The 14,161-nt window shown below is 39.6% G+C and overlaps 2 protein-coding genes across 9 annotated transcripts in view; both read left to right on the top strand.

The window, feature by feature from the left end:
* lyst (lysosomal trafficking regulator) overlaps positions 1-1,402 on the top strand; it is a 57,286-nt gene extending 55,884 nt beyond the window's left edge. For all 7 annotated transcript variants that reach the window (XM_036215666.1, XM_036215667.1, XM_036215668.1 and 4 more), the window contains one exon: positions 18-1,402. In XM_036215666.1, coding sequence (XP_036071559.1) covers positions 18-156 — 139 coding nt within the window. In that variant the 3' untranslated portion in view covers positions 157-1,402. The remainder of the gene's footprint in view (positions 1-17) is intronic.
* Positions 1,403-1,500: 98 nt separating this feature from the next.
* Positions 1,501-12,894, top strand: LOC112161467 (guanine nucleotide-binding protein G(I)/G(S)/G(O) subunit gamma-4). Of its 2 annotated transcripts, none has more exons than XM_024296576.2 (3): positions 1,501-1,889; positions 2,856-2,961; positions 11,128-12,894. In XM_024296576.2, exons 2-3 carry the CDS (start codon positions 2,863-2,865, stop codon positions 11,254-11,256), a joined length of 228 nt encoding a protein of 75 aa, XP_024152344.1. In that variant the 5' UTR covers positions 1,501-1,889; positions 2,856-2,862; the 3' UTR covers positions 11,257-12,894. The 2 variants fall into 2 exon arrangements, with proteins under 2 accessions (XP_024152344.1, XP_024152343.1); XM_024296575.1 differs by lacking the exon at positions 1,501-1,889 and adding an exon at positions 1,900-1,972.
* The last annotated feature ends 1,267 nt before the right edge of the window (positions 12,895-14,161 follow it).

Raw genomic sequence — 14,161 nt, 5'->3', positions numbered from 1 at the left:
GATTTGTCTCCTCTCAGCCTGACGTACTCGTGCGACGGCCACCACCTCTACACGGCCAACAGCGAGGGCACGGTGATGGCGTGGTGTCGACGGGACCAGCAGCGCATGAAGCTGCCCATGTTCTACTCCTTCCTGAGCAGCTACGCTGCAGGCTGATCTCCTCCTCCTCCTCCTGCTGCTCCTCATCCCCATCTCTACCGTCTGCACTGACAGGGAGGAGGACGCTGCCTCCCTGAACTTCCCCTGACTCTTACTAATGCCATCCCCAGCTGAGCAAGCTCCGCCCACCCTCCCCAGCATCAACAGTGATGATGGAAATAGTATTATGTGTACATAGATCTATATTTATAAACAGAAAAGTTTGGATGAAGCTGCAGCCGACACTTTACACTAAACGTCTTTGTCGTCTTTTTGTTGGTTTCCTGGGAAGCTGCTAACTCCTGATCCGAAGCGTGTGGAGACCCGGGTCTGTCACCGCTCCTACAGAGCCCCCGCGCTCCTTCTGAGGGGAGGGGGCGCCCCGCTCTGTGGGAGTGGGACGCCCCTCCGCTGGGCTGTCTGCTCCGAACATTTGTGCCGCGGCTTCACTTTGTGTCTGAGCTCGCAGGAGGGACTGCGGGGGGAGAGGCGCCATGAATCGGACCCTGTGGTTCCGTCCTGCTTCTGCATGCACCCCCCCTCCGGCTGTAAGAATGTGACATTTCCCGTCACGACCTGCATCCAGAAGCTCCACTTCCCCCCCGCGTTACAGTTTTACTGAACTTTTAACTGGCAGATCTTTAACACTACATGAGGGTCCACTCATCCGAGAAACCCGCAGCACTTCCTCTTTGGCTGTTTTTGTTCATCAAACTGCACTTTTTAAAAATCCAAAACAGCCATAATTCTAGTCTTAATTCAAGTTTTCTAGAATCAAATCAAAGCATTGTTCCTCCATCTTAAGGGTAAACCAGCTTCCGTCTTCTTTCTGTCTGTAGTGAACGATGGTCCGTACCTTCAGTTTGTTCATAAGAAAGGGAACTTTTCTTCTTACGTTTGCATTCCTCTCAAAAAGTTTGTGTTGTCCCTTTCTGATCTAAAGAAAATGTGACGTTTCTGTGTTGACTCCATGTTTCTGTATGCAACTCCAACCTCCTGCTCATCACTCCATCCATCCATGTTTTCTTTCAGGAAATGTGATCAAAGTTTTTTATCATTTCTGTTTATACCTTAAGCTATGCATAATTTAAGACCTGCTTGTGTTTCCGGACTTCTCCAGACCAGTTTTTGTAGCTCGGCATGTGGGCAGGAGGTTGTCTTGGTTTTGTTGTTGTATATATTTGTGTGTGTTTATGCACAAAACCATGTGATATTATAAATATATAAATATATAGATATAAATATTTGAAGAAATATTACTAAACCTTGTTGTGGAGTGTTTTTTCTGGTGGGTTTAAGTGTCAGATTAATTGGATGAATAGGAGGTGGTGCGTTTGCGGCCGGCTCGTACAGCGGAGCTCCCAATGATCGAGTGATCTCTGCTCCACAGCCTGCATCTCGTCGTCACACAGAGATTTCCCCCCCTGCTGCATGCGTAACATCTCTCCAGGTCCAGCCGTGGCGCTCACCTCGCCGCCTGCATCTCCGCTTCCCACACGGATCACGCACGACTCACGCACAGCGAACCGCTGAGGCGAGGGGAGAAAAAGGAGAAAAAAAACCGCCAGGCAGGATTTACCTCCGCGGGTTGAGTCCGGCGCAGGAGCGAGGCTGGGATTTCCTCCCATCAATTCATCTTTTGACAGATCCTCTCGTCGTGCGCGCGTGCGTGCGTGCGTGTGTGTGTGTGTGTTCGTTGGGTGGAGTCAATCCGGAATTCTCCAAATTGGAAAACCTTTGGCACATTCCAGGTAGGTCGGCGGCTCCAGCCCCGCGCGTTCACGCGCTGCCACCCGAGAAATCTGCAGATGTGTCGGCGAGACCAAAGCGAAATGTCCGTTTCCCGGTGATGGGGGTGGGGGGTTGTGTGGTGTGATCAGGGCCGCAGCCTCCCGGGTTTTTTTTTATTTTTAATGACAGATCAACAATTAGCTTTTGGATATGGAGGCGCGCGGAGCCACATAAAGAAGCCGCGCGCCCCTCAGGATCGAACGCAAACCTGCGTGGAGAGAGGCCTGATGGCTTCCCGCGAGGGTGTGATTCAAACCCAGCAGAAAAATCCTGCGAGCATTTGCTCCAAAGATTCAGACGTGTTTTTTTTTTTCTTTTTTTACTCGATTTGATGGCATGAAACGGGAACAAACCCTCGTTTGTAGAGGATGCAGCAGCAGCAGCCCACCTCTGAGATGTTACACAATACATCTGCGGTCAGGTGGCCCCTCTGCCTGCTGCCAAAGTGGGGCAGATCAGGACTGAGGGGGTCACGGGGCCTAAAAGAAGAGCGGGGGGTCCAGGAGCTGCTCTGCAGGAAGGAACCTCCAAGATCTGAGGCAGCATTTAAGGCTTGAGCATCCATAGATCTGAACCTCCGTGGACTTTGGAAATGCACCTGAGTCCTGTTTGCCTCCCCCCAGTCAGCTCCTGCCCCGGATCACTGAAGGGGAGGGAGAGGAGAACAGTCATGCATGAGAGAAAAATGTCAAACTGCTGTCCAGCTGCTGCCTTCAAAGCTCTTAAGCTCTTTTCTTCAGATAAAATGGAGCGTGGGCGCTGGAAACCCGCTTCTCCAGACAAAATGGGCTCTATAAATAAAAGAGGTTGTGGCAGAGATTGCTGTGCTCTGTGTGGAGGGAAGGGGGGGCGGCATTACCTGAGGTGGGACACAACTTTTCAGGTTTTAGTGTGATGTTGATCGACCCTGCTGTTTGACATCGCAGGAGCACCATGAAGGACGGCATCGCCAACAACAGCACAGCGAGCATCTCCCAAGCCAGGAAAGCTGTGGAGCAGCTGAAGATGGAGGCCTGCATGGACAGGATAAAGGTACAGCACATCCGCCTCCTTCAAACCATGAAACATTTGTCTTTTGTGAAAGAAAGGATGGATTCGTGTCCAAAAACCAGTTAAGTCCTCCATCACCAGTTCTGTTCCATGGAAATGTTGGCGTCTGGTACCAACAAGGTGATGATAATTATTGATCATTCTGAGACATCAACACTGATCAGATGATAGAAGGCATTCAAAGCCGAATCATCAGGCTGGATACTTTCACACACATTTGCTTCTCTGCTAAACACCTCTCTTTTTTCAGCTTTTCCACTCAGTATTGTACCTGGTACATTAGTCTGTTCCTGCTTAGGACATTGGTTCTATAAGAGAACTGGAGTTCCAAACAGGAAGTACCCCCTGGTTCCAGGAAGCCAAAAATCCCGTAGACTTCTACAAAGAAATAAACAGCTATTACTCAGTCATTCTATTTGTCAGAATTCTTGCTCTTCTTTTTCATGCTATTTTTTCTGTTATTCAAGTTATAAACTGGCCAATCAGATAACTCAATAAAAGTAGGTGGAGCCTGTTGGCCCCTGCGTCTACAAACGTTTGACAGATTTCGTGTAGCCCACTTTCAACAAGCTCATCCCTGATTGGCCAGAGTGTTTGCCATAGAAACGTTGACCCACACTGACTTGGACCAATCACTGCTTACTGATGACGCCTGGCTCCAACATGGCGGCGTCCATGTCGCCAAAAAGTAGCAACTGAATTCCAGTAGCTGGAGCTGGAAGTACACCATTTTCTATGAGTGACGTCACACTCCAGTGGTTTAAGCGACGTTTTAAAAGCACTGTTGCTTAAATGTGATGTCAACGGTCTCCCACCCACTGATTGGCCAAGGAGAGCGACATCAGAGGGGAAAAAACATCTAAAACTGACAGAATTCGTGATTTATTTTAGCCGTTTCAATGATCTGCATTCGATCTGTTGAATACTAGTGTTAGTAAATCCTTGTTTGGTGTCTCCTCTTTGGTTGGTTGTCTGGCCTCTTCTCTGCTTTTCAAACAATGCCGAGCTGTTAAAATAAAAAATTGCAAAGAAGATTGAAAAAGTTCATTTTTTAGCATTTTTATAGACAATTTTCTTGCTCTGTGTTCTTGAGTCACATCTGAAGAACTTAGCTTGAAATATTTTTGCTGCTTGGGTTCAGAAACCACCAGCTATCCTTCATTAGCATAGCGAGGTTAGCAGGTTGAAGTCTAGGATCATAAATATTTTGGTGAGGCACAGAGAACTGTTTTGACAGGATAGTGAGTTCAGATCTGATCCTACTGGTGTGGTAGAGGACGAACAAGCATTCAAGAAAGCTGAGATGATTTCTGTAAAGTTTAACTGATGATGAGCTTCATTGTGTGGCTGTGCTGCATGGAAACTCCAAGAGGACTGTTGGTCTTCAGAGATTGAGTTGGAGATGATTTAATTTCCAAGCAGATGTTTGTGAAACCTGCAGAAATGTGTCATCTGGAAGGAAAAAAATAGGAACAGTTGAGAGTCATCTGCGTAGAAATGTTGGACTGAAAACATCAGAGCTTATTTGTCACCAAACAGTGACATCAGAGTCTAGAAGCCTCTGAAAAAGAAGCTAAAGAAAAGAGATCCACCCATTTTCCTTTGCTGAGAGCTCTCTGTTTACACGCTCTCCCACTAGATTACAGCCACTCTCAACCAAACATTACTGGTGTAACAAAAATGGCGATCTTTATTTGAGCTGTCCAGTTGTCCAGTTTTGATCCAGATTCCAGCTTAGATGAAGAAAATGAAGGATCTGTTTGTGGATGTATCAGAATGGAGCGGAGCATGTAGCATGAGGCCCGCCCCCGACTGTTTTCTGCATCACAAATACCATGTTTTTCAATTTGAACTTTTTTGCCTCAATGATTTTTAAAAAAGTAATACTTAGAAATGCAATTTTGAGTTTATTTTCTTTATATGCCCTCCATCGTTAGGAAAAGAACATGCTAAAAACAATATTTTCATTAGAGTAGGTCTTTATAGTCCAGAGTGACATCAGAATTAAAGTACTATCTGGTGTCACAAACTTTGGTTAATTGATTTCCACTTAAGGCAAGCAGAGATCATGGCTCTAGTGTACATAGGTCTACGGGTTCTTCACATGGGTTGTTTGAGGATAGGTTTCAATTCTTGAAATGCTTCCCCAGTTTTGTTTTTCTAAGTCAGAAGGATGGATCTGTGTTTGATTTAATACATAAATAAGAAAACTCAACATGTGTCTGAGCGCTTCCACATGGGACGTCCATAGACAGGAAGTGATGCTGTGGATCCAAAACGGTTAACCCCACCAGACTGGAGCAGGAATCAGTTTTTTGATCACTTTACTTGGTTCTGTTGAGTAGCTGATGTCTTCTGCCTCCAAAGCGTCTCTTTTCTTGAAGAAGTGAAGTCCATGTCCTGATTTGGTTGGGTAGGCTCCTCGTGTGCTCGGGGAGCCGCTGCACCACAGCCCCGAGGCTGAGTGTTCAGCATTCAGGCCCGGTCTGGACGTCATCCCTGTTTTTAAGATGATCCCAGGACTCTTTCCTGTTTGTGAAAATTAGAGGTTTGGAGCATTTCTGGTTAAGTAAAGGTTTGTCTAAAATTGAGATTCATGATTGAAAAGGAAAACATAAAAAAACAGGTTTTATGTCTTCTAGTTTTCAACAAGCTCAGCAGGAAATGTAGGGATTTATTCGAGTGGAATCGTGTGAGGACTTGAGAAAAGTTGGTGTCTGACCTGCTGCAGAATGAAACCAACCACTTTTTAAGGCCCTAGATGCTCAGATCTGTAGTTTTATGTGATTTAGTCAAAGAAAGTGAAATAGTTGATTGATTTTAAACAATAATATGTGTGATTTTAGCCTTAAAGCCTGGAATTAAGAACTCTAAGCTGATGGTCTTCATCTCTCTTATGGAAGCACACAGTGTTCTGCTGTAGTTCCTAAAGCGTTTAATGGTTGCTTGGTTAAAAAAAATATGTATTTGTTAACTTTTGATTTCAACTTTGCTTTAGAAAAGGATCTTTTTATGTGGTCATTTTTTCTGACGGCATTGTGCTAGAATGTAGCAGGTTAGCTTTGGTGATTCTGTCTCAGCTAATCACTTGTGGAGTCCCTCAGGGTTCAGTGTTCGAGCCCCAGTTATTCTTGTTTTTACTTTATGTTTTGATACAATCAACTGCTTTGTAAACTTTATACCAAAAGTTTGTAGTCTTATTTGAGCTTCTGCTGACTTGAATTTTACAAAAACTGTTTATTATATAGAAGAGAGTATTTAAGTTATTCAATAAGTCATATTAGTAGAAAAGCTTCGTCTCTTGATACTGAGAACTGTTTTGCTGAAGGCTAGAACCTTTTTCTTATGAAGTAGTTGTGGTCGTTTGTCCACAGAAACATCTACTCGGTTGTCATTTCTTTTACACATTTTGATTTTCAAAGTATATGGATGACTTTTTAGTGTCTTAAAATTAAGATGTGCTTCAGATTCACTTATTACCAATGTTCAGTAAAAGCTGAAATTTAAGAAATTCTGGACACATCTTTACAGGATGAGAAGGTTCCACCTTTTTTATCCTTAAATACGGTTAATTATCTTCTATTCTTATTTTAACCAGACTTGGGGAATTGGTGAGACTCAGTATTTTGTTCTTCATGATGCTTTTCCACACTTTGCTCTCACTATTTTAATATCAACTTCAACAAAAAACTGATGACAAAAAATATCTGAGTGATATTTGCGTTAGAAATTCCCTTTTTTGAGAGAATAGAATTTTAAATTATTATATATTTCAATTGTTTCAGTGTGAAAAAAAACTTTAGAGATTAATTTCTTTGGAATTTTTAATTGCTGAAATAACAAATTCATGCTCTAAAAATTATGTTAAAAAATAAAGGAAAAACATATTTTTTTCGCTCTGGAAAACACGTTAACAGAGAAACAATTTTTAAATTTGGGGTATAATGTCACTCACAATATTCAAAATTGATTTAGATTCAATAAGTAACAAAATAATTTATTTTATTTAATTTATTGACAGTTTTTTTCTAGTTCTATAACTTTTTTTTAAATAGTTTTAACAAAGGTAGATCATTTCTATGCTTAAAGAAAACTACAACCCTACTGGGATTTCTCCACTGCAGAAATAAATACAAGGATTGATTAGTGAATTTTATGAATCCTCCTTAAATCACCAATATTGAGACCCTCGTTAGTATGCCCTCGTTAGTATGCAGTTACGATGAGTTGAATCAGTTTGATGTATCAGAATTTCATGACCTCTCTTTATAAATGTATTTTCAGGTCTGTTTTGCTTCTTTGTGCTCTGATTTTTAGTATTTCTGTCCCACATTTTGTGGAAAACCTGAACTTATTTCTTATATATTAGTGATTTTGTTGTTGACTTGAATTTTGGAGCCTGAAAAACTTTTGTAAAGCGTGATACTTCTCATTTTTGATGTCTTTAGTCTTTAATGTGAGCTGTAGGTCCAATCTCAGGCTTTCTCTTTAAAGCAAAGCTAACTGAACCTCAGCAGCAGTCTGGGTGTAGAATCACATCAGTTGATTTGTTTGTCGTAGAGACGTAACTCCTCAGATGATTGAAGTCTTCGTTGAAGAAATGGTAGGAACAGAGACAGAGGACGACGCAGAGGGACCGCCCCGTCAGCCTGGTTTGCTGATCCCTTAAATTTAATTATGGGATCTGATGATGGGGAGCGTCCCGGTGACGGCGGCCGTCTCTGAGCAGCTGATTGAGGGATCACCACTCTGTCATTAATTGCTCAATCAGCCAAAGGAATGTGATCTGTGCTAATTAGGACTCTCCCTCCATCACGGGGCTGCAGAGTAATTACAATCAGCCTGATGAGACACTGCAGTTCCTCGCTTTGGCCTGTGGGGCTTCTGCTCCACTTTGTTGACTTTAACAGTGATGGATTTTCTGGAAAAATTCCCACTTTGTGCAGCTTAGAGTATAAAACTCGTAAAATGGGATTTCTGTGATTTTTCAAAATGTCAGAAAATGCATGATTCATTCAGGTTTCAACTCCACCAACCTTTAATGTAGCACAAAACAATTAAATCGTACTTTAAATGAGGAATTTGGCTGAAAATGTTCAACATTTAAACTTTAAATAGGCTTTATTCCAGCTGAAAAGTTTTTGTCTTCTTTCATTTTCTTGAAATTGTTTAAAATAAGAAATTTTTATCCATTAGGATATTTTATCACAGTCTTTTCCTCAACATCTTGTTTTTATTTGAATTTCTGTCAGTGAAAATTTCATGTTTTCAGTCAGTTGCTTAAAGGTTGTAAAATCTGTGTCCCATTTGTTCACAGATATATTTTTAACCTTTTATTTTTTATTATAATTTATCCCACAAATACTTAAATATACCAATTTTTTTTTGTCCCATTACAAAATATCTTTTGATTTATTTCCAAAGCATTCCCAGTTTTTTTTTTTTTACTACAATTATGCCATTCTAAAAATCTATGTTGTTTTCTTTGACATAATTTCTGCAGAGCAGCAGAAGTTGATTAGAAATTCACCTCTAAGTTGTGAAGGGGACTGCTGTTGTAGAGCAACCCCACCCCCCTTCCCCTCACTGTATAAAGAAATACTTAGTAAATTCTCAGAAATGCAATTTGGTTCTTAATTTTCTTTTTTATTTCCTCCATCATCAGAAAAATACCACAAGAACACATTAAAAACAGCAAAATAGAAATGTTATTGAAGAGGGTCTTTAACTTTTAAAGACTTTTCTTTATTTAATTCATAGTCTAGACATGTTTTAAGTCATATTACAGAAATTAATAACTATAAAGTACAGGGTTTTTGATTATTTTGAGCTAAAGATAAAAAAAAAAAACATTTGGAAAATGTGTGTAAAATATCATAGAATCACTTAATTTTTGTTCTAATTGAATAATTTTGGAGATTTTAGGAAAAGGATGTTGGATTTTGATATGGAAATACAAATGTTTTATAGAAACAACAGAACGCTTTGTGGTTGAGAACATCCAGACCTTCTCACGTGCCGTGGCGCTGTGTTTATTTAAAGCCCCGTGTCGTAGCGGCGTGGTATTCTCCTGTGAGAGCAGCAGTGGGTGAAGTGGCAGGCAGGAGATCAGATGGCTCGCTCCTCCATGCAGATCCCAGAGCCCTCGCCGTTGTTCAGCCACAGCTGCTCCTCTGCTCGCCATTTGCTGCCCCTCCCTCCTCATAACCTCCCACTCACCCCCCCATCCACGCCGACCTTCACATACAGTCTTCTTTTACTGTAACATTGATAGTGTCTTCCAATGAAACGCCACTTCACAATAAACTCCCCAATCATAAAGTCATCATTTTTGTTGGGATTCTTCAGGATTTTGTTTACTCTTCTTTCAGATGCTTCCTTGTTTTGGCTTACTCAATAAACATCTAACAACATAATGAGATAATAAAAACAAGGGATCTATAAATGTAGTTGATACCAGGGGTCTGTAACCTGAGGATCCAGAGACACATTTTCTCCAACCTTTGTGGCTCTTTGGCTTGGAAGAAAAATAATAATAGTTTGAACTATAGTGTTTTTGTTTATTAAGTTTTGTCATTTATGTTCAGATGTCAAATCGCTGAGCAAACTGATGATGAAAGCTTTAATCTACTGATCTATTTGCTGTTCGGAGGGAAAGTTCTTAAGGAGTTTCAATGCAATTATGTGCATAAATGTTTATTAAAAATTGGAATTTACACCAATGTTGTTTACATTCAATAATAAAAGAAGAAAACAGATGACCAAAGTCACAATGATAGAAAATGTCATGTTGGACTTTCTTTCATTTTTAGTTCTGCTGCAGCAGAGAATCTTACTATTAGACACAATGTATTTTATTTTGAAAGGATCTTGTAAGTGCTGCTGTCAAGAGTAAAATAAGATCAATTTGTTATATAGAAAAATATAGCACTATTATAATTTAGTTACTGTAAATATTTAAAACTAGATTTTATAAATGAATGGTCACAAAAACAAATTCAAGTTTCTAAACAAAGTGGGATTTTGCGGCTCTTGCTGGACCAGAAACTGTACTAAATGTCTCTTTTAGCGTTAAAGGTTGTAGACTCCTGGTATGAAAAGATGAAGAGCTGCAAGATGTCCTCGACTGCTCGGTATTATTTATGTTTTATAGGAATTTCTGTGATTTACTGAGATTTTTTTCTATAAAAAAAGTGAAAATCTGACATATAGGAGCAAAAAATAAACAAAAAACATTAATTTAAATCTGAATGGGATCTTTATCAAATACATTTCTTGTTTTTTTATGTAATACAAAAGTGGTACTGCAGCTCTTTAAAAAATATGAATATAAGATGCAATATTAATTACTGAAATTCAATAATCTAATTTTCCTCTAGCTCATTTATTTAGGAAAAAACTAAAAAAAGTCTTTATAGGTGTGGATAAAATGATCAGGGTTCAAATAGATCAAAGTTATGGTTCACTAATGGTGGAAGAACTTTACTAGTGGTTCTGCCAGAACATTTGAAATCCAAATCCAAACAGACCACCATGTTTTTTTTTTACAATAATATTTAACAAAATCAAACATTAAATATGTTTTAGATGACAACATCAGAGCAGAAATCTTCAGCATTTAAAGAGTTTTTCATGTGAAAAATATTTTCATTGAATGTGATCTATGTGATATTCTTACAACACTCTAAAAAGTCATTTGTAGATATCAGTATTTTAAAAGATCTCCTTGATAATATCAGTAAATGATAGAATACAATCAATTTTAGTTGATTACTCCTAAATAAATAAGTACATTTGCAACAATTTAAATTGAGAAAAATATTTACTATTTAATCGAGTTTATTTCATAAAATGAATTTGTTCTTGCCTAACTATTTAAATATTGTTGATGTTTTTATTCAAGTCATTATAGATGAGAAATAAATGTATTTATTAGTGTCCAAAACTAAATTTTTTTATGGTAAAACTCATATCTTTTTTGTTTTCTTAAACCAATTCAATCTTTTTAATCAAAAAATCATTCAATATCAGTTTTGCCAAAACTGACAACTTCATGGTAAATCAGACCTTAAAAATGAAAATACACAACAAGTGAGTTTAACATGTTAATATTTGATAAAGTTATTGACCTTCTGGTGTCTCAAACAGGTGTCCAAAGCCGCTGCAGACCTGATGGCGTACTGCGACGCTCACATACGTGAGGACCCGCTCATCGTGCCTGTCCCCGCCTCCGAGAACCCGTTCCGGGAGAAGAAGTTCTTCTGCACCATCCTCTGATGAGCTGCCGGCAGAGTTCCTTGGGTGCAGGCGTTGCCTGGCTTCTCTGTCTTCTCCACAACTGAAGCTTCTGGCCATGGGCATTGAGGAGAGGTTTGCCTGGTGGACACTCTGTTGTTGGTCAGCTCTGTCCTGGTGGCTGAAGGATTTGGGGGAGTCAGGAACCAAACTGGCAACCCAGTGAGCGTACCATGTCTTGTTAAATAGGTTTGTTATTGCTTTGTTATTAGAGAACAGCCTTGCTCAGTGCTTAATGAGATGAGAGATGTTTTTTTTTTCTTTTGTTGTGCTAGATCTTATCGCCTCAGGAAACTGACATTTGTGCCCAGTATTAGTTATTTTTCTTTATCACAACAAGCATGAGTTTTTGTATGAAACCTAAAACGGTAGGAAGCAAGATTTTTTTCTTTTTTTTATGTTCTCCGGTGCAGAAAGTAGCTCTGAAATTGGACTTGCAGAGTCACCAACACTGAAGCTGCTTGTTTCAGTGCTGCAGTGCAGCATCCAGCTGGAACAAAGAAACTTCATCTTGCAAAGTAAATAATTTTACTCCGAAGGAAAAAAGGAGGGAGTGCATGTGGCTTTATTTAGGGTGCAGTGATAAAGTTTTGAGCAAGCCCTAAAACAATAGATGAATCTGCCACATCCTCCTGGAGTTGACTCCCCAGCCTCCCCTTCAGGTGATCCTGCTGGATGTCTTGGTTTCCTGGGCATGTTTCCTGATTTTTATTTTTATTTTTTTTGCCTGTCCTGGAGTGAATGGCGAGGCCTTTGACATTACTGGAAGGCCTGCATGTTTCCCCGCTCCTCTTTGATGGCCTCCTCTGTTTCCGAGGGACTCTCAGTCTTTTAGAGTGTACAGTATGTTTCAGTGCCAATTTCCTGTCAGAGCGGAGTGATCCTCACACCCAGCTCCTGCAGCCTTTCTCCCCCTCTCCATTTCATTTTTGGAAGAAAAAGCACACTTTCCTTTACATGGTAGTTGATAGCATTTGCCGATTTCTACGATGACTTGTTATGATCGTTCTTAATATTGTTATTATCAGTAGTACTATTGAATATTTGTTGCACAGCACTGACGGCTCCATGACGTGTCGTGCTACTCAGCTTGTATGATACTTAGAAAAAAACATTTATAAATCATGCAATTATTGTTACTATCCGAGTATTTTTTAAAGAAAAAAAAGGGTCGTTTACATGATATGATCCCCTTTGTCGGTTCGGGCTTTTTGCATTTTTGTTGGTGAAAAATAAATAAAATGAAAAAAAAATTATCCTCCCTCCTGATACTTGAATTATCATCAACAGGATCATTTCACGGTGGTCAGAAAGCCTGAGACGCCGCCTCAGGACTCTCTGACCTCGTCTTAAAAGTCGGTGCCAAATCTGTACCCAGAATCACAACAGCTAGAGATGAATATTGCATGGATTTATTTCTGTCTATAAAGGAAAGAACTGTTATGAAAAATTGCCTCTTTATTGACTTCCTGGGTGCTACTCTGCACAGAAGGATCTCGTAGAGTCCGGATTGTAGATCAGTATTGTTTATTTTGGGTGGGTGGGGCTTAATAATTAAAAAAGCAGGCTTTGTTAACTCTGACAGATCAATTCAATTAAAGGAAAACAATATCCCATTCATGCTGTGTCTTCTGCTTCGTGCTTCTGATGTCTCTCACTCACGGGTCACTCAGAAAAGCGAGAAAACGCCACCGGAGATGTTTCCGTCTGACAGAAGAGCGTCATATTCTGGTTGTTGGTGGAGACCTCCTGTGGTGGAGTGGAGCCACAGGCCATCTGGATGCACCAATCAGCTGTTGGACTTTAACCATTAAGAGAAAATCATTCATAAGTCAAGGTATTGATAAATGTTTTGTTGTATAAAATTCAGGCTTTTCTAGTTCTCTGGACACGCTTATGTGGTTTATAGTCCAGAATATATATATATATATATATATATATATATATATATTTAACTTCTTTAAATTTAAACATATTTTTATAATTTTCTAATTTTAGTTATCCACTTTTAAATGAATTATTTACTGACAAAACACAAAAATATTCTTTTTTCTTCATCAAAGAGGTTTTAAAACCCTGCAGATAAAATTACAAATTCTGGAAAGGTATTGAAATTATTTTGCAATGTGTAGATCAAAATGAAAGTACTGCAGGTCTGGAGCGTCCTGAATAATGCATAGAAGAAGGATAAGAGAACAAATCTGCAGACCTGAGCTGGAATAATAACACAGTAAGAAATCCACTTGGAACAAATGAATAAAAAGTGAAACCAGAGACAAACAACAAGCTGAGACGAGGGCCGCAGTCGGCCAGGAGAATAGATTTAAAAAAAAGAAGGCCTGAACATGCCATTTCTTTTGAAATGAATACCATGTTGCAAGCCAGGAGCTCAATCATTGTCATTTATGAATATATCTGGAAAAAGAACAACACCCTTCGTTGTGTAGGTAATTATCCCCGGGTCAGGAAGTTATCTCATACAGTAGATGTGAGCTGGAACATGCTGTACACTGGAAACACAGACGGAGGATTTCTATGCAAAATCTACCATTCTTTACTAGACAGAGTAATTAAAAATAAAAATGTTTAATGCAACTCAAGAATAATATGTTTACAAACAGGAAGTGTTGCTGTTTTTTTCCGTGGAGAAACACTCTTTCCGAGTTGGAGTAAATTCTCCTCAAACGTTTGTCTTCATGCTCAATAAATTCTGTCTAAAAGATTCATGCGCTACACTGACAAACAGCTCCAATAACTCTCACTTCTCATCTTCCAGCTAAAACGCATCACCTGGACTTCAAAGAAGCAGAAATGACTCACACTTTCATTTGCTATTTCATGCAAAAATCATGATCGCCTAATTAAAAATTCTCAATGTGAAAAACAG

The sequence above is a fragment of the Oryzias melastigma genome, linkage group LG15 (genome assembly GCF_002922805.2).
Source record: "Oryzias melastigma strain HK-1 linkage group LG15, ASM292280v2, whole genome shotgun sequence".
NCBI classification, from domain to species: domain Eukaryota; kingdom Metazoa; phylum Chordata; class Actinopteri; order Beloniformes; family Adrianichthyidae; genus Oryzias; species Oryzias melastigma.
The sequence above is the reverse complement of the archived record's forward strand: the minus strand, read 5'-3'. Positions and strand labels throughout refer to the sequence as shown.